At 39.8% G+C, this 26,449-nt stretch overlaps 2 protein-coding genes across 2 annotated transcripts; both read left to right on the top strand.

Moving 5' to 3' along the window:
* The first annotated feature begins 1,676 nt into the window (after positions 1 to 1,676).
* On the top strand, positions 1,677 to 15,489 carry LOC147077693 (uncharacterized). The gene is made up of 3 exons (XM_085960672.1): positions 1,677 to 2,098; positions 10,377 to 10,444; positions 12,280 to 15,489. The coding sequence occupies exons 2-3, from the start codon at positions 10,378 to 10,380 to the stop codon at positions 15,348 to 15,350; spliced, it is 3,138 nt and encodes a 1,045-aa protein (XP_085816798.1). The 5' UTR covers positions 1,677 to 2,098; position 10,377; the 3' UTR covers positions 15,351 to 15,489.
* An 8,437-nt stretch (positions 15,490 to 23,926) lies between these two features.
* On the top strand, positions 23,927 to 25,800 carry LOC147077692 (protein DENND6A). Its single transcript, XM_085940124.1, has one exon. The coding sequence runs from the start codon at positions 24,124 to 24,126 to the stop codon at positions 25,798 to 25,800; it is 1,677 nt and encodes a 558-aa protein (XP_085796250.1). The 5' UTR covers positions 23,927 to 24,123.
* Positions 25,801 to 26,449: the final 649 nt, after the last annotated feature.

Below are 26,449 nucleotides of genomic sequence, written 5' to 3'. Positions count from 1 at the left end.
TATACATCTGCATAGATATAATATTATATATATTCCGCAGTGCTGACTCCGCCAATTCGAAGGAGAAACCACTGTATTAACCTTATTTTCTCCTTCAGACCCACGACGAAGAGCCATGCGTTCTTCGCTAATAGGTATACAAACGCGAATACTACAGATGACTACGATAAAAGGTCGTTTGGCCTTTGTGCCTCATATTATACCTACATATTATAATTGAATTGATTTCTTTTGTGATTCGTTTACCTGAGACGATAGTGAACACGAAAAGTCAAGATGCCACCCCCGGAAGTGGTCGTGACTTCTACTCCTCACGACGTAATCTGGTTATTCTAGGGCACCGCGTGCACGCCTCGGTTTTATGCGGATAACATGAGAATCATAATATTTTCTTGTAATAATTCGTCTACCTAAGACGGCAGTACCTACATACGTATGTCATGGTAGCAGCCCCGGAAGTGATCATGGATCCCATGCCTCATCATCTTAACTTTGTAGGTATTTGAAAGGCAGAGTGTGCGCGCACTCATTTTTGGGCGAGTACTACTATTATGATATACGAACGTTGACTGAATCCAATATTAAATATTAATTATGATGGTTATAATAATTAATATGCGATCACATCCATGCCAAGAATTTGTAGAATGTGCAGGTGTATCGCCTAGTGCTGAATTTTCGCGATACAAATTCGAATAATTTACTTAATCTGTCTGAGATTTGAAACTTTTCCAATAATCCATTTTCGTTATTTATTATTTGTTTAAAACTCGTGAAACTAGTGATTTCTGTAATTTTTTGAACGATAAACTTTACTGTGTACTACAAGAAGATTTAGGCAAAAGCCGGAAGATGCTGTTGTCGACTAAATGGGAGGAGCTTGTTAGTTCACAGTTTTAGCACGTAGCCAAGAAGATGTTGTTCAAGTATATGTATGTGCAGTATTTTGATCACATAACATTAATTACCGCGATTACTGTACGTTTTACTTTTAAAATTTATTAAATAGCTATGTAGTGTAGTTTTAAGTGTTTAAAATCCATGGTGCATTATAACAAGTTGCTGTACTTATGTAAAATTTTATAGTCTTTCATTGTGCCGTCTACAATGAAAACTAATAGGTAGATATATCAACTGTGAGAAATGTTTAGCTAATTTACTTTTGATTATCGAATATGATGAGAATATGAGGCAAATCTATTTCATATTTGTTTTTTATTTATCTCATTAAAATATGGTCACCGCAGTAAAGGTACCGGTTTTAGCTCCACTCCGCCACTGGGTAATCTTTATGGCTACGGTTGAAACCAAAGCAGGCAACTTGAAAAATAAATATAATAAAAAGTCGATTTTGAAGCGGAGGACTTATTTTCGGATATCTCTTTCGCACTTTCGCCATATCGATATGTAAAGAGGAAGAACAATACAATTATTGGTTTGTCTGTTACGTACCTAGTGTAGGCGACTCTGTGGGTATGCGTTGGTACGGACGGAAACATACAAACGTAGCCTAGTCCAAGTCCAAGTCCATCCGCTTGAATTTTGTTGAATATGAATACATGAAGCGTACTGTCCATTTGCTTGACGCGTTGAATTCAAGAATAATTCCACTATGTTACGTGCAAATTCTGGCAACACGTCGGCCATCTTGTATGTTTTCAACTGTCATTTGTTTTGATATTTTCTGTTCGGCCGTTCAGCGTTTACCGGTGGCGTTTTCGGTGTTCATGTAATTCGAAGGGTTTTGGATTACACTGCATTCGGAATAAAATAAATAGACGTTAATAACTAATACATGTGTGTAATGGTGAACTATTTATTTACTTAATAGTACTAGAGTCAAAAATCTCCTGAAGGTCCTTGAATCCCTAGAATCTTTCATTTCAAGTTTCTCAACCCGAGTTTAAATTTTCCTCTGCTAAGGAGACAATTCAATTGGACAAAAACAAAATCATTTATTTGATTTTTAGGAATAATCTGAACGTTGTAATGTGCATCGTTCAGTAGATCGTAATAATGCCGGGAATTGTGGAAATAAATTGTTGATAGTAACGACTGTGGTTATTATTGTATAATTTGACGTCCAAGGAGAATGTTTGTAAGTATTATAGCTATTTGGTTGTTAATAATGATAGCTTAAGTACCTACTAATTTATTTATTGTAATCATAATAGAACAATGTATTCGAAAAGGAATATCAGAAATGTGCACACAATTCAAAGACAGGTCATAACTTCTTAGGCGTCTTTCTAATCAGTGAGTAGTTATTACACACCAATGATTGGTAAATGTGCCGCAAATGCCGTCATGAGATTTTATAACTCTCTTTTTAGACCAACCAAACCTAACCTAACACAACCTAACCTACCCCAACCTAACCTACCCCAACCTAATATTACCTAATATAATCTTAGTTTGTGATAATGATACATCAAAATGTATAAAAAATTCAAATTTTAAATTAACGATTATTGGATCGAAAAGCCTATGCGCCGACAGATAAAGGTATTTATTATAATTGTCTACATGGAATAAACTGTTTTCGTAAAAAAAATATATAAAAGCTCATGACAGCATCTGCGGCACAATTACCTTAAAAATATTGAGTACCTACTTAACTACTGATTTCAAAAATAGTGACAGTAATAAAATTGTCAACTAAGAAATAATAAATCAATGGCAAGTTTTAAAAATATTATTATGGTAAGTACTTCTATCATGTCTGGCGACATATTGGTGGTGATTGGCTGAACCATGACCACCCCCCCCCTTCTTTTTCATGTACAAATGTATGCTCGCGACCCTCGGTCTCATCCATTATTGCGCCTGTGTAAGTGCATGGATTTATTGGTACCGATAGTTTGTATTTTAAACTATTGCGATAACCGTTTACACATGAAAGTGTTGACCGTCTCTCCAATTTCATTCTTCAAGCGTAAGAGATACGATGTTGTCATTGTATGGTGCTATTTAACAGGTTCGTAGATAATCGGTAAACGTCAGAATATTCTGTGCGGTGCACTTTGTATTTCTTCCAGCAAGTTCGTCACTATCGTTCTACTGTGCATGCGTATCCGCCATGCAAGTACCAATTATTGTGTGAAAATTCAGAAGCTTCTGAACCTTTTTGAGCCATCCATACAATTTTGCAACTTGCTCGACAATATGTTTTTACATGTGGCCACAATAATACGTTCTGTCAGCAGTAAATCCATGCACAAATAAATAGGGTATTAAATTGAGATCCCCGGGGTTCCAGCGGCTAGCTCAGGTGTCCATCGAACCCCGGATTCACAAAAAAAAAAGGAACGATATATTTATGTTTGTGGTTAAATAAAACACTAAGACTTTCTTGTGGGTAACTTGGTATTAGGTATATATTTTAATCTTGAGTTTGACAAGGTTATTTTGTAGTTTTTTACAGTTACAGTCGTCAGTCCGTATCGTTCTAAAACCGGACGCTCACTAATTTTTTTTTCTTTTTCTTTTTAAATTCCTCGTACCGACGCCATCCAGCAAAAAGGACTCTCGTGATTGGCCAAATTTTATCGCGTGATCTTTGATTCGGCGAATCACGAGCCTGACCCTGGCGCCGGCGTGCGAGGATTTCATGCACAATGCGCGGCAAAATTTAATATATTTAAATACTTATATTTAGTCTTAAAATTATCGCTTTCATCCATCATCATTTATACTTTTTAAATTAAATTAAATTTATCTTAATTACACCTCCGCCCAATATGTGATTTTCACACACCGGACGAAGGCCCTTGCTTATAAATAAAAAAAAAAATACTTACGTGGTTGAGCAAGGAATCAGATTAGATGTTTTATGAAGCCGTTTCTAGAGGTCAGGGTTACGTTTCGACTTGAGCTACTAAATGATTATTTTACACCGGGAGAAACCCGCCTGTAACAGGGGTGTATCAATTCGCCCCATCTGGATTAAAGTCGAAAGGTACGCCCTGATCTCATCGGCCACCCATCCAATTCCTTGTTCATCCGTTAAGTACATGGCATGATAACAGTTTATAAAAAAAATTCAACTACAATCTAACTATTCTAACAAAAAAAAAAAAACAACTAACTTTACGTATTGTTTCTATATTTATTTTAATTACTATTTTCCTGCTCAAAGCAATGCTCCTGAATAAGTCAGAGTTTGATTTATTTTCCTTTCTTATTATCATTTGTCATAATTTATTATTATTTTATTTTTCTCCTGTAATGTCGTGCGTTTATTTTGTTTTCGTAATGTTTTTGTTATTCTTCTCGTTCTTTTATACTAGTCAGCGGAGGGGTCGTGGAGCTATAGTCTTCGACTCTTGGGCTGTCCAGTTTTTTTGTATTCCGAGAGGCTACATTTGTAGACGTTTGGCCCTCGTTCGGAATTATTATTTCGTGTTACGTTTTTCTTATTCTGGTGCAATAGGAGCGTACCTCGTTTGGCGTCGTCTGCCTTTGCGACCAGGGCGTGGTAGTGGCGTTACTATTGAGCCAGGCTCGTTTCGAGCAGCGGATATCCTTCTGTGGAAAGTTTTCCACTCATCTGCTGGTCTCTGGAGTATCACCTCATAGATGGACAGGTACTGTGTCTCCATCTGTTCCTATTACTGCGGGCAAGGCATCGTATAGCGGTACAACGGCCAGGCTCGTTGACGGCGGCACGGCTTTCCCACAGGTACTAGGATGGATTTTCACAATAAGTATCCTTTTCCCTTTCTTTTTTTTTTTTATAGATGGTTACACTTCGGAGGTACCTCTTGTTGTTTCACGATATCTTTCAGGCGTCACGTCCCTAGTCTCTCCATGAACCTGCGCGAGAAAGGAGAGTGCGCACTCTCCACACCATCAAGCTTTGGTATCATGAATTTTCGGCTACGCTGCCTTTGGATGCGCTTACTTCGAGAGGTGGCTCCCTTTGTGCTTCCAAATTGTCTTCATCTGTATTTATTCTTTCTCTTTCTTTAGTAATTTATTCGTTCATTAGACTTCCTGTACTTTAAATTTATTCGAGTTTACTTTATTAATTGCTCCTACCCCATACATTAAATAGCTACTAATTTTATATAAAATCTTCCCATTGTACTTATGGTACTTACTATCACTTTTAATATTTTACCCTAATACCCATAATTATTTTGCAACATTGTATTGACTGTATAAATCACATTGATATTAAAAATTGAAATATTCCACCCTCTCATTATATTTATTTCTGAATCAGTACACTTAAAACTGTGTAATTAACTTTATTTTTAGTGAAACCCATTTTATTAAAAAAAAAAATTGTTGTTTCGTTTTACGCGCCCGACATCCTATTCCAAAGGCGCGCCGCGCCGATTTGCGGTGCCTCTCACGTTTTATTATTATTATTTTTTTTTTTCATTATTGAAACCCCGTTGAGAAATTGACGGCTTATTGACTCATTTTTTTTTTTTTTTTTTTTTATCACAAGCATACAATCTCTACTTTCATCCTCTTATACCTAATTTTAACTTATTATTAAAATTTAACATAACAACTAACACTTCGTCGAATGATGCCTTATTATTCCCGTTCCGTTTTCGCTGTGTTAAATTTACGATTGGTAATTTGTAAAGAAATAATAGTGACGGTCGTATACTATTTTCTTCGTTTCTCTTTGGATTCAAATTATTAACACGGCGTAACTTTGAAACAGGTTTCGCGCTACTGTAGAATATCCTCTTTCCCGTTTATAAAATTGTTTGCGATTTTCAATGTTAATGTTTTCGAATTCATTCATATTTACTTTATTTGAACGGAAAGAATTGGCGTCACTTTGCGAAGCGTTATTTTTAGAACTAGAATGTACATTTTTCTTACTAACGAACTTAAGATTATAGGGCTCAGAAAGTGGGTCCTTAATTAACTTTTTATCCGTAATTAGAAGAATTTCCGGATATTTACGATTATTATCTTCACTTTTAACTACACTGTTTACACTGAAACTTCCAACAGCAACTCGGCGTTCACCCTTGACTAGAGGGTTGGCGACTGGTCCTGCTTCATCTCCTCGTGGTCGAGCCTGCGCCCGTACAGCTTCTTCGATTCATCTCAGCTTGCGCGCCTTCCCAGCCCTCTTGTGAGGCTCCCTAGCCTCGCGTTTCCTTTTTCTCTCCTCACCGAACATCCCGTGGTCGACTAGGGTACACGACATGTTAGTGATACCCTAGGAAAATCGGCATTTTGCTCGCCGTTTTTCGTCGTGAGTGGGCCGTGGCCTCTACGAGCCCTCCTCGCTGGATACCGTCGATGATGTGTCTGGTCTCCATAGGTGGGATTTGTGCAGCCATTCGTCGTACTGGAGACGCGCCGGTGCTACGGTCTCCAGCACGACGCTAGGCGCGGTCAGCTCCGTATGTGGACTGTCTTCGAACACCAGAGGGCTCTCCCGGTTTGATGTTGGAGACAGCACTTCTTCTTCGATAAGGGTTACGTCGGAGTCCACTTCTTAGTTAACCATTTCTTGGTTGTTCCGGCTCCTGGATCATAAACTTTTATTTAGCGTTCGCGGGTTCGGAAGAATCCATGCGATTCTTCGAGCCCCACGTTGGGCGCCATTGAGATCCCCGGGGTTCCAGCGGCTAGCTCAGGTGTCCATCGAACCCCGGATTCACAAAAAAAAAAGGAACGATATATTTATGTTTGTGGTTAAATAAAACACTAAGACTTTCTTGTGGGTAACTTGGTATTAGGTATATATTTTAATCTTGAGTTTGACAAGGTTATTTTGTAGTTTTTTACAGTTACAGTCGTCAGTCCGTATCGTTCTAAAACCGGACGCTCACTAATTTTTTTTTCTTTTTCTTTTTAAATTCCTCGTACCGACGCCATCCAGCAAAAAGGACTCTCGTGATTGGCCAAATTTTATCGCGTGATCTTTGATTCGGCGAATCACGAGCCTGACCCTGGCGCCGGCGTGCGAGGATTTCATGCACAATGCGCGGCAAAATTTAATATATTTAAATACTTATATTTAGTCTTAAAATTATCGCTTTCATCCATCATCATTTATACTTTTTAAATTAAATTAAATTTATCTTAATTACACCTCCGCCCAATATGTGATTTTCACACACCGGACGAAGGCCCTTGCTTATAAATAAAAAAAAAAATACTTACGTGGTTGAGCAAGGAATCAGATTAGATGTTTTATGAAGCCGTTTCTAGAGGTCAGGGTTACGTTTCGACTTGAGCTACTAAATGATTATTTTACACCGGGAGAAGCCCGCCTGTAACAGGGGTGTATCAAAATACTACTTTTATTGTACAACAACATCTTTTTGGCTACGTGTTAATACTGTGAACTAACATGCTCCGCCCATTTTTACCCGGAATGCCATTATAAATTAATAAGCTCCTCCCATTTAGTAGACAGCAGCGCCTAGAAGCGTAGCCAAGAAGATGTTGTCGTACAATAGTCTCAAATTTTATGTAAATTCGTTACCTACTAAGTACATTTTATTAATTAGATAGTCACAGGGAAAGTACACATCTCCAAATGTACACAATTCGTTAGCGTCACAGGTGAAACATTTGTCAACGCCACGGAATCTTTGTGAAATCTTTGAAAAATTGTGTTAATTGCAATTTTTTCTTAAAATTTTCACCCCCTTAGAATGTGCTGCCTAGAGCGATGCATGATTTGCCTAAGCCCACGTGATGTCTGGCAGAATTTTATTATTCACATTCTTGTACTCATGAATAATGAAATTTTAAATTTTTTTGGTAAATATGCCGCAGATTCTTTATAGACGAAACCAAACCTAACCTAACCAAACTTAACCTACCTCAGGGATGGCGCACCTATGGCACGCGAATGTTTCATTTTAAAGAGAAAAGAAATTATTATTTTATTTATAGGTACCTATTTAAAGAGTTTTTTTTTATAAAAAAAATTACAAATAGATATGTAAGTACTTAAGTGTAGGTACTTAATAATGACAACATAGCCATGCGTATTTTCTTCGGTTTTTCATATTATGTTGCCATTGTATACCAATCGATGCGCAAACGGAAATGATGAAATTCATGCATAAACGACAAATCGCATTGTAAAAAAATAGCAGGCAAATCCTTTTCAAGAATAATCATTATGTTTTATGTAAGTAGGTATACAATTGCATTGGTCGGTCATTAGAATCGGGCAATTAAAAATAAAAATATTCGATCAACAAACCTTATGAAATTAATTATCGGCAGTCATTCAAATATACTAGCTGCTTGTTATTTTGCCTCAAACATAATTTCTAAAAATGGAAAACTGTTCAATGATGGAGAATATAATATGAAAGAAGAGTCGTTTAAATGCTTCCACGATCTTTTTGAGAAATCAGAAAACAAGAAAAAATATTCAAAGAATAAAAGCTATGCCTTCAGCTAGAAATATGATGAAAGATGGAATATCAAGAACTCAATTGTGATTTTTAAACTTTTTTAAAAGAATTCTTAAAAACAATTTTTTTAGAAACCATTTAAAACTTTTTTTTTCGTCATGAAAAACTGCTTGGCACGTCAGACAGTCGAAAAGTATTATTTGGGAAATTTCAGCACGCGTACGTAAAAAGGTTCGCCAACCCTGACCTACCCCAACCTAATATAATCTTAGTTTGTGATAATGATGCATCAAAATGTATGAAAATTTCAAATTTTAAATTAACAATTATTAGATCGAAAAACATTGTGCCGACAGAAAAAGGTATTTAATATAATTGTCTACATCAGGGGGGGGCAAACTGCGGCCTGGGCCGCATGTGGCCCGTCGGGTATTTTTTTGCGGCCCGCCATCATTAATTGTGATTACGAATAACTTTTTTATAATTTTTTTAAAAAATATTGACAATAGTTTAAAATTTGAAGAATTTGTTGTTTCATAAATGTATTATCTCAGTACGTCTTCCTTGCGTCTCGTCTCACACTATGTAACCACTATTTTCTACGTTGGACATTGTGACGCATTTAAATACTTTTAACTCCGCGAAACAAGGAAAAAAATATATGCCCAAGATATTGTAAAAAGTTTGAATGGATTTCAATTAAACAACGTGGACCACTTTCCAACTTTGAAGTTGCTGAATATACCCGAATATAAATTTGAAGAACATGGTAAAATTATTAAAGCTCTGAATGACGATTTTTCACAAAGATTTGGTGACTTCCGAAAAATTGAGACAAGTTTAGCAATAGTACACGATTCATTTTCAATAGATATTGATAGTGTATCAACAGAGCTACAACTTGAGATTAGAGTACATGTTCAAACACGCGCGTTAACATCATTTTACTCCCTACTTCAATTATAGTTTGTCAATTTATGGCTACGGCCGTATGTTGTAGCTTAACAACTGGGGAATGCCAAAAGAAATTGCGTATTTCAAAAAAACACTACCTTATTCTTAGGTCAATAATTATTATAAAGCAATCATTATTCGTAGGATGTTTATCACACTTGAATGGTCAAAGACATAGCTTATAATTAGTATCTTTAGAACTATCTTCAAATGTGTTAATCTTGCCCATTTTTTGAATAATAAAATGCCTAATTCTTGTGAAATTTGGGATCACAGAGATTATCAATATAATTTTTTATCGTAAATATTTCACTATAATAATGTCGACATAAATTATACTGATGGTTTTATAAATGCGTTTAAAAATTAATAAACGTAAAAAATCTTAACACCACTGCACATTTATGTACTGAAAAATGACTATATTCATTGCATTAGAGCGAGAGGTTTAAAAGAATACTATTTTATGTAATAAAAATACTTTATGCAGTCATCAAATGTTTAAAATAAATATAAAGGATAATAAGGCTTCAAAATTATATAAATAGATTATCTACAACGTTTAAGGTATGTCCAGGATCATGCTTTGAAAATAGAACAAAAGCTCCATTTTGACCCATGCTGAGCACGTCCGCCCTTAATAACAATCATATTTTTAAATGATACAAATCATCGCCTAGCAATCGAATTCTTAAAATTAGATAAAAAGTTCCGCTAAAGGGTTAATGTATGGCCATATATTTCCCATACAACATTTCACGCTGAAGTGTGATACGGCGAACTGCACAAGTTTCGTAAAATCAGGGTTTCACTGTTGGTTTTTTTCTATTAGTTCTTAATTTGTGTTTCAAAGTTTGTAAGATTAATATTTTTTTTACCGTCTAGGTCAGGATGATGATAAGTTGAGTCATTCTGCTTTCGTATGGATTATTGTAGTTACGGACATCGGAAGTGCTTATTATGATAGTTGTACCAAACGCATGATAATGATTCTCTCTTTTTAAAATACCTATTCCCTATTTTCATTTATTGTATTGATGCCAATTATTTGTTTGTTTTCAGAATGGACATGGCAAATAATGAGACGACTGAAAACATCAACAATTCATTTGTTGAGGAGGAATCTGAAGGTACCTTTTTATGTAATTGTTTATCTAATCTCATTTTATTATTGCATGTATATAACTACTACGTACAGATTACAGATTGAGTATACTTTTTGGTATTTGATTGGTTAACATGAGCGGCATATAAGCGAAACAGCCATAGCTGCTTATTAGAGATGTAACTGTTAGGCACATGTCAATTGAGCCCGTATCCGGAAAACGAGCGTTATCCAGAGATATTGGCAGTTAAACATTTCAGTTGGTTGTTGTGGAGATAGCCGTTATGGAAAATATTTAATTCTGATGAATAAAGGTAGTTTGAGTAATTGAGAACACGGTTTATTAAACAAAGAAACTTTATTGGATAAACCACCATGTTTATAATAAAATATACGGTAACAAATTTAACGCTATTTTTCTGAAAAACATAAAATCGTACAACTCTGATTTTGATGGTAACATCCTTTACCCTAAGTTTTTAAATGAGTCACTTTGAAGTGATGTCTTCATCGGAGGTCCATTTCCAACATTTATTGGGATAAATTCCAATATATTTGTTAACCAATCAGCACTTTGAAGGCAAACAAGACAAAATGTCTTCCATTTACTTTGCATTCCGTTGGATTTTATTTCCCATTTCCCAAAACTTGGAAAATAAATTGTTTTGTTCAACGGCTGAAAAAAATGTATTGCACAACTTCTGACAGCACTTACCCACATACATCAAAGTACATTTTCTTGATAATCTTTCCTTTGAAAGTTTTATAATTTTGACCACTATTCGTTTTTGACGTAATAATTAGTTTCATCAATGACACGCCTTTTTTAGAACAAATAGATTCAGATTTTATAGTCTGAAGAGTAAAAAAATATTTATCGCAATAACAAATGGAAATGCCGCGAACTTCCGTAAGCATAAATTGTGTGTACAGTGCCGCAAACTTATCTGTAGAATTGATGGGGAAACCACAGTCGAAAACTACCTAATCAAGACTCGCAACTGAACAGAATCTGACATTGGAATGGCGTATTCAATATGGCGTCCATATGGGTTCTAATAGTTCCATTTTTGACCATTATTCAGATAAGTTGGTCGGACTGTATGTCGTGTACGGCATAGATATTATGGTATACGGATAAACAGCGTGCAACGCGTGGTCAGTTTGGACTGTCTACTGCCACCTATTAGAATATCAAAGTAATATTTGGTGAGTGCATGCATAGGTGTATGCCGCGTAATTTAAACCTATTTACCAAAAAACAGCATTATCACGATAACGCTCGTTTTCTGGATATGGGCTCAATTATTGTCTACTGTCCAATAAATCATTCATTATCCATATAATTTACTTACTGGTGTCAGATTCATCTGGCATAGCGTGGCATAGCTGTTGACTTATTGATGCGTTGGTATTGTTTGAAAGTATTTATAAACTGTGTGACAATATTGCTCTTACTCGTACATATTATGAGCCGGTTTGTTATCATCATCGTTTGAGGTGCTAAGGGCGCAGACACATGGCATTGCAGTCAACGTGCGTAGACATGCGTCTGCAGCCTAATGGGCATATGGCAAATGCACTTATAAAATTAAGGCGAAAAGAGTTACACAAATTATAAAAGTGGTTGAAAGAAAAGTTGATTACCAACTTATTGCCAAACTCAGTAATAGTTATAGATAATGCTTTCTAGCACAATTAACAGAGTTATTAAACCCTGCACTGACGTCAAACAGTTAAAAAAACTTAATATGATCAAATGGCTAATGAAAAATAACTATGTTTGTAAACAGTTTTTATACAATGTTTAAATGGGTTCCATATATTCTGTATTGTTCATAAATAAAAATTTTGTTCTAGGAGATGAGGCAGATGAAGCCTGGGAGCACGAAGAATCTGAAGTGTCGGCCGAGACGACAGTTTCTAAACTTCTCCAGCGCCTCACCTCTGCGGGGGCCGCAATTGTTAAACGTGCCCCCGGTCCTGTCCCCGCTCCTGTTCCCGTACAGCGACCGCCTCGCTGCGTGACCTGTCGAAAAGATTTCTCTGATCGCAGAGAGCTGCATGACCACCTGATTGCCAGACACGTCCGAATGCCAGACCTGATCCTCGAGAAAATACCGTCGGACGACGATGCCTCCGATGAAGAGGACGAACGTGACTGGAGCGATGAAGAGCGGGACGTGAAGGTGCCGATCAAACCCGCCGTTGACAAAATTCTCTCGGGGTTCCCGGGGATAAGCATAAAGAAGACTTCCGAATTGCCTCCTGTGCTTTCTGTCAATGCGAAAATTTTGGCACCCAAAGTCCTGACTCCGGCTCCGGCCAAAAAATTACAGTTCCCCATCCCCTCCATTGTTGAAGTCCGCCCCGATGCGAGTGGTGCAGAAAGTCCGCCACAGAAAATCATCACGCCCGGTGCTTTGAGAATGACTTTCAAGCAGTCGGGCGTTAGGGATAAATTTCAAATTGTCAAAAACATGGAGAGCCCTGTCAAAATGGAGACCGAGGCGCCTACAGAGGTGGATAGCAAGAGCGGAATCGTGGAGAACTTCCTGGCGGCTAAGATAAAAGCAGAGCCACCGGCGTCCGCCGAGGAGAGAATACGTGGCCCTGTCAAAAAAGAACCGGGTGAGCCACCTGTTGATCCCATCAAGGTCAAGTCCTTCGCGAACCGTCAGTCGGAGGAAGTTCAAATACCCAAACCCATAATCGTACCCAAGAAGGAGCCGGAGGGTGCGTGCATTGTGATAGAGCTCAATGGGGACTCGGACAAGGAGGAGGATGACGACGCTGTCATCTTCGTTCCGGCCTCGCCCCCCCCAGACAGGAAGCCGGCCCTGGGATTTCCTCCCATTCCAAGAAAGCCTCATATCACGGAGATCGTGTCCACTCCGCCCGAACCTCTGGCCATGTTGTCCGGGATGGTTCCCGCCCCGCAACCTGCCCGGCCGGCCGCATCACCTTCCGGCCCCCTCGGCCAGGCATCCACTGCTAAGCAGCATAATTTTAGTTGGAACCCTCCCGGGGCCCGCGACCCCTTCGACGCTACACCGGCTGACCGGAGCTCCGATGCACTCTTCGAGAGTCTGCTCGCCCCCTCTGGGCAGCGCAAGGACTCCGACCCAGGTCCAAGTGAGTACATTTCCCTGGATCGGCTTGGGCCCCAGCACACCTGTGAGGTTTGCAAGACTAGGTTCACCGACTTAGGTCTCCTGGACCGCCACCAGAAGACAACTGGCCACAGCAGCCGGCTCGTTATGACGAGCGGGACTGGCGGCGCCCTCCTCCCGTCCTATGGGACGTCTGGTGCTTCCAACTTCCTCAGCTCCCTCTTCCCAGCCAACAAGCTCGTGGAAACTGTTGGCAAGCTGGCCGGGGCTCCGTTCACCCAGCAACAGAACATTATGGTGAACATTCAATCTTTTCCGGGCGGTATGGGCCAGGCCGGTCAACCTGGGCAGCCGGGCATGCCGTCCGGGTATGGTTTCCCGGGGGCGCCGAACATGCAAGGGCCCTACCCGCCCCAGAGCTACGGGCAGCCGCCCTCCGCTCAATACCCTCCGCAGTATCCTCAGCAGCAGGCGTATGGCGCGGATGGCTACGGTCAATACCAGCAGCAGGGTCAATATAACCAGCAGCCCATCCCTCCGCAAGGCTATGGTGCGCCTGGCCAGTATCAGCCACCACACTACGGTGGTTATCCCATGCAGTCGCTCCCTAAACCTGGCGTTTATCCTCAGGGCGTCGCTGCACATCCACCCGCTCCTAATCAGATACAACCTAGTGCAAATTCTGAATTGCCGAATTCGACAGACCCCAACCGTCCTGCAACCCTGTCCAGTCCCAGTTCCGGCATCCGGATACAGACCCTCCAGTCGTCGGCCCCGGGTCAGACACCGACTTTGAATCCTGGGATCAGACCGGCGGGTCCCGTTCCTCCGAGAGCCCCTCTGCGCGGAGCCCCTAGAATGATTGTGAGACCACGTGGGACTGGGCCGAGGGCGAGTGGTGGGACGAGGCCGACAGGGAGACTCGGAACACAGTTTCAGGGACAGGCAATCAGGGGTCCCCGGCCCGGAATGGTGAGAACCCCTGTCAAAAGACCGGCCCCTGCAGGAAACGGGCCATCGCAGTCCTCGCCTAAGAGGCGGCCAGACATGCTCTTGCCCGACCGCCACGATAACGACGATTGTCAGGTGATGTCTATGCAGCGGCAGCGCGAGAATCTCGGTCTCATCCAGAGCGTGCAGGGGTCGAAGGAGAGGTCCGTGCAGCTGAGTGACCAGATCACGGTCACCAAGACTCGGGTTCGGCCCCCCACTCCTCCACCGCCAGTTAAGGACGCAGGCACTGTTGCCAGCTTGCTGGCCATGCGAGGAATCAAAATCACCCAGAAGCCTAAGTCCCCCTCACCGCCTCCTGTTGTAATTCCCAATCTAGGAAGCGGTATCAGCATCACAAAAAGCTCGGGGGGCTCATCATCCAACTTCTCCATCGGTGGCGACTCTCACGAGCTACAGTGTTCGCTGTGCCCAAAGCTGTTCTCCAACTCCTCGGCGCTGAGCGTCCATATGAATCAGATGCACGCGTCATCACCCAAGACCGTCCGCTGCGACTCCTGCCCCGTCTCCTATTCCACGGCCGTGCAGCTGCAGGAGCACAAGAGGGTTTTCCACACTCAGGGTGCAACCGCCGAGATGGGCGTGCCCGTGGTGGATCTCTCACAGCAGACCAACCTGAGGAAGCTCTCGAGCTTGGGGATCGTGAACTTCATCCCCCTCGCCAACAGAGAGCAGGGCGGCGGATGCTTTGGCATCCCTATTGTGTCCTCCCACTCTCTGAACGGGGCCCTCAATGCCTCCCTGCAAGCGCTGGGCGCGGCCGGGGTCCTGAGCCTGGGTCCCATCAAACCCCTGCCTAAGTGTTAGCTCGGCCGGCGGAGTGAAAGACTTGCCCTATAGCTTTAAAGTGTATTGCGCTTCAAGACGTCTGCCATGCATCATTTGAGACCGTGTTGCGACAACAATGAATGTTTCTCGATTTGGAAGAACGTTTTATTAGGAATTCGATGAGATCGTCGATTTTGCCATTCGACAAGTTCAACTGAGAACTGTGATTAATTGAGGAATGTGACGAAAGCTGATTGTTGTTTTGTGACAATGACAAATCAAGGCGACCATCTCTCAAATCTGGACGCTCATAATTTTAATGACGGTAGAATAAATTATCACAAATTCGTATTTATGTATTTTTCTTAATCGCCTACTTCGTCAACGTAGGTTTCCTCGTATCCATAATACATCATAGTAAATCTGTTGACTTTCATCTTTTCTTTTAAAGTTTTTAAGTCACGATTGAATTTTATTGTTTAAAACTTTGAATAGATCACGACATCAAGAATATAATAAAATTTAACTAAGGTAAAATTGAACATACATAACTTGAAAACACCTCAGATACCTACTAGAAAAAATCTGAGGTGTTTTCAAGTTATGTATGTTCAATATATTATGGAATGTTACACTCTCAAATCTTGTGAATTATTCGTTAAATAAAATAAATGGTTTATGAAGGTAAAATTTCTTTTGAAAGAAATATAATGAACTACAAAGCTATAATATTTTGATAAATAGCCATAATATATTATTTTTCAAGTGCAATTAACTCAGCTGCAACAAAACTGGTTTAAGAACTTTTTACCCCCAAATCACAGAATTTTGTAACACGTTTTATCAAGATTATACAAATTTATTTTATCCCAGGGAGTTCCAAAGTCTAATGCTAAAGTACACACACAAGTTTTTGCTCGATGGTTTTACACTCATTCGAACATGCCTCAACGTGTGTACCATCTCGCTCGATGCTTTTATGTTCGATATCGAACAAACGCCTCGATGCGAAAAAGATTCAAGGTACGTAATTCTTGCTTGATGCTCGACAGAAATTCGCTTGAGAATGACTCAACGTGTGCACTTTGACTGAGCGTCTTGTGTCGAGCTGCTAGAGTGTGTGGACGAGCATGCTTCCAAGTCAACATGTTCGATCAAGCGAAACCGTAATGCAAGAATGTGTGTGTGGGTACTAGGCTTAACAAATAAGATGGTACTTGTAGCAGACTTTGTATAATATTTCGAGTGCATTTTTATGTATTACCTATCTCAACCATAACATGGTGAAATGCTGTGGAAAACACAACTTTTGGTGACGTGCTATAATTGACGATCAAAATATTTATCTTTTGACACAAATCTTTACTGATTTTGTCTTCGATTTATGGAATATGATTTAATATGTTATGTAAGATGAACAATGCAACTTTATTTTTATTTTTGACAGTGGCGTAACTATGTGAAAATATAGATATTTTTTTGCGTAAAATACTTCCTTTAATATGCAGCGCCTGGGTGAAGTGGCAGAATTTCCGCTTACGAAGTCATGGGTCGCAGGTTTGAATCATGGGTCTGGGGAATTCACATGTCAGTGTGTGCTTGGATCCAGAACACAGACCTGACAGGTGTAGAGAACGGCTCACAACCGTTTCTTATAAAAGAGATTGCTAAGAAACCTCTTCTAAAGGATTATAGAGCCAATTGAAAAATATAAATATATAATATATTACATGAAAAAAGTACATAAATTATAGATGTTTTTTGTTTAAATTTCTCTTAACACCATTATTAAATGTGTTAAATTTAATTAAAAAATTATCCAACGCCTCCAAATAATAAAATAGTCATATATTATTGTAGTAATTATTCCATATCATGGAACTGAATATTTTTATAAATAGTACTTTGGCTGTGTGAGACTATTAAAAGGTGATTCGTTTGTTTTGTTCATTGTCTTGACAAAAAAGTGTATCTTCCGCTGAGCATTATTAAAACAAGTGTTTAGTTTTTAAAATTAAATTAAATCCTGCGTAAGCCATAATATTTTATATGTGAACTAGTTTACGCGGGATTTAATTTAATTTTTAAAACTTAACATCACCATCTGTAACGTGTATGCTTAATTCAACGAAAACAAATTGAATTTTAAAAACTAACCGGCACTATTTCCAAATTGTATTATTAGTTCGATGAAAACACATAAGTATGACTGACAAAGTTTAGTGTACACTATTTATGTCGGAACTTAACAGATTACCTCCACCCTTCGCCTTCTGCTGTATGTATAATTCATGCAAACAAAACAGTCCCAGCTGTTTTCGAATTTGGTCAAATATTATTCTCTCACATCAAAAGTACTTAAGGCGGTACTTCAATGAAACGGCAAATAATTTTCAACTATAGACGCGACGAAATTTTGCACTCTGTCAATATGTCAATTTGTTTGTGATAGCGACGGGGGTATTAATTCTTAAATCGTGTAAAGATGACTAAAAACTTTTTTTTTTTTACTTTAAAAAGAAAACATGTCAATGAATATATTATTATTGTTACTAATAGAACAATAAACAGAACATTAAATGGACGCATGTTGAATTTATATGACAAATTATATTTCGGTCGGCATGCGTCATTTGCACCCGCAATCCATGCATCGCCTAGCCACGATTTTTTTAGACCTTGCATCAGCTGAGGTATAGCCTTAACTTCATATTTGTATTCAACACCATAAAATAAAAATACATGTCTACTGAAAATCAATGAAATCATATTATGCCGCCACCTTGTTTTATCTGTCATGGTGTTTTAATATCTGCGCAGAAAGCCCATGGGCATTTGAAACTTCAATTTTTGGATAATGTAAAATTATATGATATAATAGGCCGAAAAATATCTAAAATTTTCAAAATATATTTTTTTTATCGGTGTTATTCCTCATGTTTCATTCATAACAATATATATATAACCCGAACACTACAGTTTACTTACACATTTATAAGTTTATGGAACAAAATAACAGTCCCATAAACATCTGTAGAGCGGACAACGACACCATATTGAATGCGCCATTCCGCGTTCAGTTGTAGTTTTGATTGGGTAGTTTTCAGACTATGGACTGTGGCTGACCCGTGAATTCTACAGATAAGTGTGGTACATTTTGTACATACATGGGCTAGAAATATTGTATAGTTAAATTCAGCATAAAATGAAAGTACCTTTAAAAAATAAAGGATGTCGGAATGTTTAGATAATGCTTGGAAAATACACAGATGAATGAGATCCAATCCTCTTAAATTTAATGATGAATGTATGACAGATTATAATTAATTATGACATGTATCACTGTTACGCCTCTGAATATTGATATCTTGTAAGGTTTAATTTAATTTTTAGTTTGATTCTGATGACAGCTTACGAAAATCTGTTTTATTATTTAGTTTACGATGTAATATAATAAATAGTTAAGTTACATTTAATAGATACTTAAATACTTATATGAGAAAATGAGTCCAGTTTGTGAATGGGTATGGACAACAAAAATATTTGATTGTTGATTTATCATTTATTTTGAATGTACAAAACTACAAATATACAAAAATACAGAATAATTTTTCAAATATAAATATCACAAGCTATTATTTATTTATTTTATAACCACAATCCATCCATATCCGTCGCCTTAGGATTCATGTGTCAAATGTGACAATATGTGAAAATATTTAGGAGAGGAAAAACAAAGTACATTACCTTATATTTCAATGCTTGAAGATCTTTCTTATTTTACATAGTGAGAGTTACCTTATATTAGATTATTAGAATATAATATTAAAAGATTAATCCTGCGATATTAGTCAGTTGATTTAGAAGAATTTGTATTTATTTAACAAAGGATACTACACTTACTAAAATGTCCACACATTAGACAAACCAGCACGGAATGATTGTTTTGTACCGTGGTTTCAGACATTTTTAAAAAAATATCTATGATTTTAATAAAATATGTTTTTTAATGATTTCAATGCGTTTATGTAAAAGAAATTGAATTGCTTTATACAGAATGCAAAATTTGAAAATTGCTGAGGTCACATAAATATAATTTTTTGGCACATGAAGAGTTTAAAAATGTAAAAATACATAATATCACAAGTTTTGTTTGTGTGTAAAAATATAATTTTAATAGTGTAGAATCTTCAGAAGTACAATTAAATAAAATTACCATTCAATTACATAATGAATGGGTACCTAAATTACGTGATTACTTCTTTATCGATTATTTCTGTGGATGCTGTGCGTCCAAAGTATCTATGTACCTACCGCATGCCACTGGATTACTGTACGAAATCATAAGAAAAGTGTAAAAAACTGACTAAGAATTTAATGGGTTTAAGGAATCTTGCATTTTTCATGTCAAATGGCCTCTTTTCTTACCTTGCCTGTCATATTAATGTCAACAAGAGCTGGCAACACTGGCGAGGGTGCATCAAATATCCTCAGCGAGCGCCGCATTGCCGATTCCTGCACTGTATCGATAAAATATTTAACTATTTTATTTTTGATTCACTCATAGAAATTAGATTAGCCGATAAATTATTGTAATTATCCTCTTAATACCAAATACCACTGTGTGAGATATCTTGTCAGATCTGTCAAACATGCTGTACCTAGCACAAATGCAGGGAGTTAACTGTGGGTCAATTTTTTTCTTGTGTTTGATTGTAATATTATTTGTAAAATTACAATAATGCAAACTTAACGGCTGCTTTCAAAAAAGAAAGCATTTCAATTAATATTTGTCCCAGCACAAAAATGATGACAAAAAATACGGCAATGGGTACATAATTTGAAATGTAGTAGAAAAATCAATATTTTGCATCGACAGTGGATTATGGATCACTTCATTAGTGGATAGTCAAGTGACAACTTTGCGCTGCATGATAACAATGTCATTTTTTTTTCCAGTGGCAGACATTGAAAATTTCACAAACCTGTCAACTTATAGCTCAAAAATGGGAGTATTGCAGATATATTGCATTGAATGTTTAGGATCATAGACACATTAATTGGTAAATTGGTTTCATGGACCATCAAACAAAACAAAAGCCATTGAACTGCAAACTTGAAGCAGCTTTTTCGAAAAAATTACCTTTTTTAATTATCTTAGTTGGAGTGCATGACAATTTTTTATGAATTGAATTGCCACTAAATGAACTGCAACAAATTTTTTTTTTTTGAAAGAGTTATTTTACTCATTTTACCTCTTGGGTCGACAATAGGTACTGATGAAAACAATTTGTGTGTGTTGATAGGGTGGAGTTATTTTTTGAGTATGTAGGTAACGACAACTCATCTTGCGTTGGTTTGAATATCAACGCGAAGAAAACCAAAATTTTGTGTAATAGCACCTGTCCTGATCCAGATTTCCCTCTGATAAGCGACGGGCAAAACATCGAGAGCGTCGACAGGTTCAAATACCTGGGGGTACACATCACGGGAGATGGCGTTTTGCAGAGAGAGTTCGTTATCCGAATGGGAATGGCTGGAGCAACATTCAACTCGATGCGTAGTGTCTGGGACTCACGATTGTACTCAGTCAAAACCAAATGCCGCCTATTCGACGCTTGCAATCTGATAGTCGCTCTTTCATATTTTTGACGAAGTACGGTCCAGTGACACCACCAGCCCCAAAAATCACACCAAACAGTCCCTTTCGCAGCATGCAACGGCGCCCTCTTGAATCACTCGTGGGTTTTCCTCCTTCCTTCCAAATACAGCAGTTTTGGTTATTAACTTACCCATTGAGGTGAAAATGTGCCTCATCACTGAAGATGATTTTCCTTGAAAAGTCATCATCGATTGTCTGCTCTTCCAAGATCCAATCTGCGACACTGCCAATGATCTCTTGGCTTTAGTTCTTACTTGAGCTTGATCTTATACGGGTGTAGGTGAAGATTTTTATGCAAAATACCATATGAGAGGCCAAGTAGCTGCGATCTTGGAATTGACATTTCCTTCTCTTCAGCCATACATTCACGTAAAGCAGCAATATTTTTGCGTAAACTGGCTGGACGAACATGTACAGGTGTCAGGCGATCTAAAAGACTATCAGTTTCTTTCAATTTTTTAAGAAGCTTGCGAATACTGCTTTCAATTAGGCGATGATTTCTACCGAATTCTGACCTTAATTTTCGCAGTACGACAGTCGAAGATTGCCATTTTCATAGTATGATTGTAAGGTTTTTATGTGTTGTGCTGTGGAGAAACGATCCATTGTGTAAAATAGTAAACTTTCAAATGACGATATGTCAAAAAATACATATGAAATATTTGACAAGAAGTAACAAATGAAGGACTGTGAAATTCGTTGCAGCTAATGCAGAAAATCCCGTTTCGCATAAATATGATGTTACGAATGGTAGCAGTAGTTTACTTACAACTTCATTACATACTTTTCTTGACAAAGTATTATATTATTCTTCACTTTGAGTCAACAAAAACTGAACTAGGTTTTTTGTTTCAATGTATTATCGCATGATAATTCTATCAATGTTTCCTTTTCAATAGTAGTCAATCCAAATTCATCATCGTTCTATTCTATCATGGGCCCCACATCCTGAAGCGGGCCCACCTACTTATCGCTGAGGTTAAGGGCAGTGTGGTGCTCTAAAGTAGTGTTTCCTAAATTATACACGGGAGTTTTAATCGTCTTAAGCGAGCGTATCACGAGGCACTACGTTTGATGTGAAGCATCTGTACAGTTGTTTACGCCTGATAATGTCCTAGGAGCAGTTACCCGAGACTGAATTTAATAAATATAAAAAAAACGAAGCTAATCATATGAACAGCAAAAATTATGTCTTCATGCCCGCAGTAAGACCCCGCAAATTTTTAAAATGCAAGATAATTGGCCTTTGTGACGACCAGGTCGGACGGACCGATAGACCCAACAGCTGGTTGGACCAACTCGAGTAACTCTACCCTCGGAGCACATTTTCGGACATTCCCAGATGTGGTTTACATCCAGTTTTTCTCCGCCATATGGACATGTCGGTTGGGTAAGTCCAGCTCAAGGAGCGTGGCAGCGAACCCACCGTGGCCTGTCAAAAATTGACTGGTGTGATGGTCAGGAGTTAACATGGTTATCTCCAATTTATTTATTTATTTAAAAAAGACACGTTAAGCACGTAACAAATTATTAATTCAAGACGTTGACAAAATGACACTTAGAATAAAAATTACAAGTAAATCAACTAGAGAAAAAAAACTAAGCAAAAAAATAATTTTATAGACAAGAAATTAAAAAAAATAATAAAAAACAAGAATAACTAAAAATATAAATTAAACAATAAAATAGAATTTAAAAAACAGAATGCATATTGCATCGCTAAAAATGTCTACATCTCCATTGTCATTTAATATCCAGAAAGAATAAATATGTGTGCTGGCCCTTGGTAGATTCATTCCACTTTGGCTACCAGGTCTTCGACGCCGCATCCAGCGTCAAAAGACGTATTCTCCACTTCAACGAGGTTACTTTTTCAGCAACAAGCCGAGGAGGCAGGGCAAGGTGAAAGTCACCAACAATGGCCTCCTCGCCTTTGAAGAGCATCGTGGATGCACCGCGTACCTGTACCTATATGCAGGTCAAGTGGAAGAATGCCAGCCAGGACTGGGAGCGCGTCCGTTGAAGTTCAGCGGTAGACCTTAGTAATTGATAACAGCGAACTGCGCTGCCCACTTAAGAGAGTGCTTCTAAATTTAACACCAATGGATATGCGAACACCATAGAGTGGCAGCGTAGGCGCAGCTATACCCATGAAAATGGCGTCGTAGGCGATCTTAAGCGCCCTTGCTCTAAGGCCCCATCCATCACCAGCCACCGTCCTACTGGGAACAGCTTTCATTTTAACGTGGATCGTGAGGGATGGAGAGTTTTGGTTGCTCAGAAGATAACTGCATTTTGGGATGGTTACCAGGGCTCGAAATGGACCGGAACGCACCGGAGCGCCGTTCCTGTTCGTGAAATCGGTAAAATTATCGCTCCGTCTCGTGGAATAAATAATTTGACCGTCTGAGCTGGATCGGCCATTTTATAGAAAATCTAACACACTTATTCTTATGAAAAAACACATATACTTCGATAACTTTACTATATAAAAATCTTTAGAAAACTGTCGAGCGCTCCGGTTCGTAAATTTTTCCATTTCGAGCGCTGAATTGGTTACGATACTCAACCATGAGGGATAAATATTTCTGAAAATTCTATGATGTTTTTGAAAATAGGAAATTTCGAATTTTTTAAATTGTCGAATTATTTTCAGATTTCAGAGAATGTTACCGTAATATAAAAAGTTTGGCACCACTGATTGTAATCTTATTTACTTGAATTCATGAGGTAAGATTGAGCCACGAGCTGATTTTTGTAACATAGGTACCGGTAATTCACTAGATTTTTTCTTATAATATGCGATCATTTATTTTAGTACTTGCTGTTTGTTTTGGGTTTGCTGCAATGTTATAATTTTATAATAATGAAAATTTGCTTGCAACTTGCAACACTACTGGTACTTTCTAATTGACCATAGACCACAGATTAGTGTCATGTACGCGCAGCAGCTGTGTAAATAATAATACCTACTTATTCTTTTTATGACAATAATTCGAGCTCGTCTTGATATTTTCATTACATAAATGTCAATTATCTTAAATCCATTTCGACACCGTTTCGCGCGGACAATCGTACCGGATATTTATTATGTACCCAAATGACCTCTCAGATTAATTGTTGTTTACTTTGAAGACCGTCAAACGAATCATGGCTGACGATTGCGAGCTCAAATGTGATGCTGACGGTCGCGAGAATGTCGAAATTCAAAAGTGGGACCGGTTCGCCGAGTGGATTCACTGCGTGTGCGTTGTCACCTTCGATCTGGAGCTCGGGCAGGCCCTGGAGAACGTGTATCCGCCTCACGTCAAACTGTCAGACCAAGAGAAAACGAACGTCTGCTATCTGGCGTTTCCGGATTCGAACTCGGGATGCATGGGTGATACGCGATTTCACGTAAGACTTCGGTCCAGAGCGCCGCTGTCGAAGTCCCACTCGAATTACAATAACGAGAGCGTCTTCACTCTGCAGGCCGACGGCGCGCATCTCTGGGGCTTTGTCTACTTCAGGCAGGTCAGAGATCCGACTCTGCCCCGAGGCTACTTTCAGAAGAGCGTCGTTGTCCTGACGAGGCTCCCGTTCATCAACTTGATGTACAAGGTGTGCGGCCGGATAGCTCCCGAGTTCTTCGACGTCGGCGGGACCCGCGTCGAGGCCGCCTGCCGCGACGTCGACCGGTGGCCGCCGCTGCGGGCCGGCGCCGGGGTGTCCCTCCCCCTGCTCGGGTCTGCACTCCACTGCTTCCTGCCCGCGCGGGGTGCCCCTGACGGCCCTCTCCAAGGGGTCGCCCACCCGAAGGGGACGCTCCCGACCTCTCCGCGCGACCTGCACGCGTACCGTTCGATATCGAGTGTCCTACCCCACCTCCACTTGCTGTGGGAGCTTGTCCTGACGGCCGAGCCCGTTGTGGTGATGGGACCATCGCCCGCGGCGTGCTCGGCTGCGGTGCAGGCGCTCGTAGACCTGATCCAGCCGCTGCAGTACTTCGCCGACCACCGTCCCTACTTCACCATCCACGACAGCGAATTCAAGGAGTTCACCAAGAAGCAGTACAGTCCCCCCCGCGTGATCCTCGGCGTGACGAACCCCTTCTTTGCCAAGACCCTGCACCACTGGCCTCACACGGTTAGACTGGACGAAGGCGGCGCCGATGGCAGCAAACTTCGAAAGGCGGGAAACGCTAAGGCGTCAGAGCCTCCTCCCGGCGTTCACACGCAATACAAGCCCTTCCTGATCAAAGACAAGGCGATTCTGAAGCGGTTGTCGGGCGGCGGGAGATCGGAGCGCCCGGCTGAGGTGCGGGCGGCGCTGGTGCGGCGGCACGCCCTGGAGCTGACGCAGAGCTTTATGATTCCACTGGAGAGGTACATGGCATCGCTGATGCCCCTCCAGAAAAATGTCTCCCCGTTCAGAGCGGCCCCCACTCCCGGCCCGTTCAACCCGGACGACTTCCTCGCCATGCTGCGTCAGGCCGGGCCGCATCTCACCACGGGCATCCGCGGGGACTGGGCGGGGCTGTACCGCGCCTTCTTCAAAACTCCCAACTTCAGCGGGTGGTTCCACCGACGGTACGCAGAGCTGGCTCAGACCCTCAGGGCGCTGCAGCTGGACGCCCTAGCCGCCAGCGACCTGGCCGCGTGGGCCGCCGGTCGCCAGGAGGTGGAGCTTGTCGACATGGTCCTCAAGCTCAAGGACACGGTCCGCTCTAGCTCCGAGCCCGGCTTGCCCGTCAAGGGCGACACCAGGAGCCTGCTCGCTCAGCGCCTCCGCGACATCACCCGAGTCCTGCCTGACGATCTCAAGTCTATTCTCCAGAGCGCCACGTGACGCCGATTCAATTGCTCCTCCTGTCGGAGCTTCAAAGAGACGCGGGCCGGGCGATGCGTCGTGACACCCTTCCACTTTTTATATAATTTTACTGAATATTTTAATGAGTTAGTTTTGTCAGCGATTTTATCGATAAGTATTTTACAGATAGTAAATTGTCAATATGCAAGCTCTCGCGCATTCTTGTGCTCATAATTATTTGTTTAGTTTACTAGATTATGGTTCGAATACGCATCGAAGTTTGTCTTCAGTTTATGTTCTAGCTAGGAAAATGTTCTGTTTAACCTTAAAAATATGGGAGTATTTCAATCTCTGAATCTATTGGTTGCGATTGTAACACAGGAAAATGTGACTCATGCCCCATCGACACTTTGACCTATGGTCGAGTTCATTAGTGCAATAAACGGTAGTGTACGATCTTGTAAAACTCAAAAATTCGATTTTATTCAAAAAATACTACCTGTGTGTGTGATGCTTGCACCTATTACACATCTGAGTAATCGAATCAAAAATCAATCTATAAAAACCATTGTCATTTTCTATAAAGTTTGTTCTTTTTTTATTATTTTTATTTCGAGATCCCATCTCGAAAATTTGAACAGTTTTTACTGCCTAATAATATTATATAAAAGGTGTTTTCGATTTTTGA

This window comes from Rhyacophila brunnea, unplaced genomic scaffold (assembly GCF_057557595.1).
Source record: "Rhyacophila brunnea isolate RB1 unplaced genomic scaffold, BYU_Rbru_1.0 scaffold_12, whole genome shotgun sequence".
Taxonomy (NCBI): domain Eukaryota; kingdom Metazoa; phylum Arthropoda; class Insecta; order Trichoptera; family Rhyacophilidae; genus Rhyacophila; species Rhyacophila brunnea.
This window is presented reverse-complemented; position numbering and strand designations above follow the sequence as displayed.

What these genes read in the sequence shown, in the direction of transcription:
- LOC147077693 (XM_085960672.1), top strand. Translation starts at nt 10,378, where the DNA reads ATGGACATGGCAAATAATGAGACGACTGAAAACATCAACAATTCATTT. An exon ending in TGTTGAGGAGGAATCTGAAG is followed by an intron (nt 10,445 to 12,279) that starts GTACCTTTTTAT and finishes ATTTTGTTCTAG; the next exon opens with GAGATGAGGCAGATGAAGCC.
- LOC147077692 (XM_085940124.1), top strand. Translation starts at nt 24,124, where the DNA reads ATGGCTGACGATTGCGAGCTCAAATGTGATGCTGACGGTCGCGAGAAT.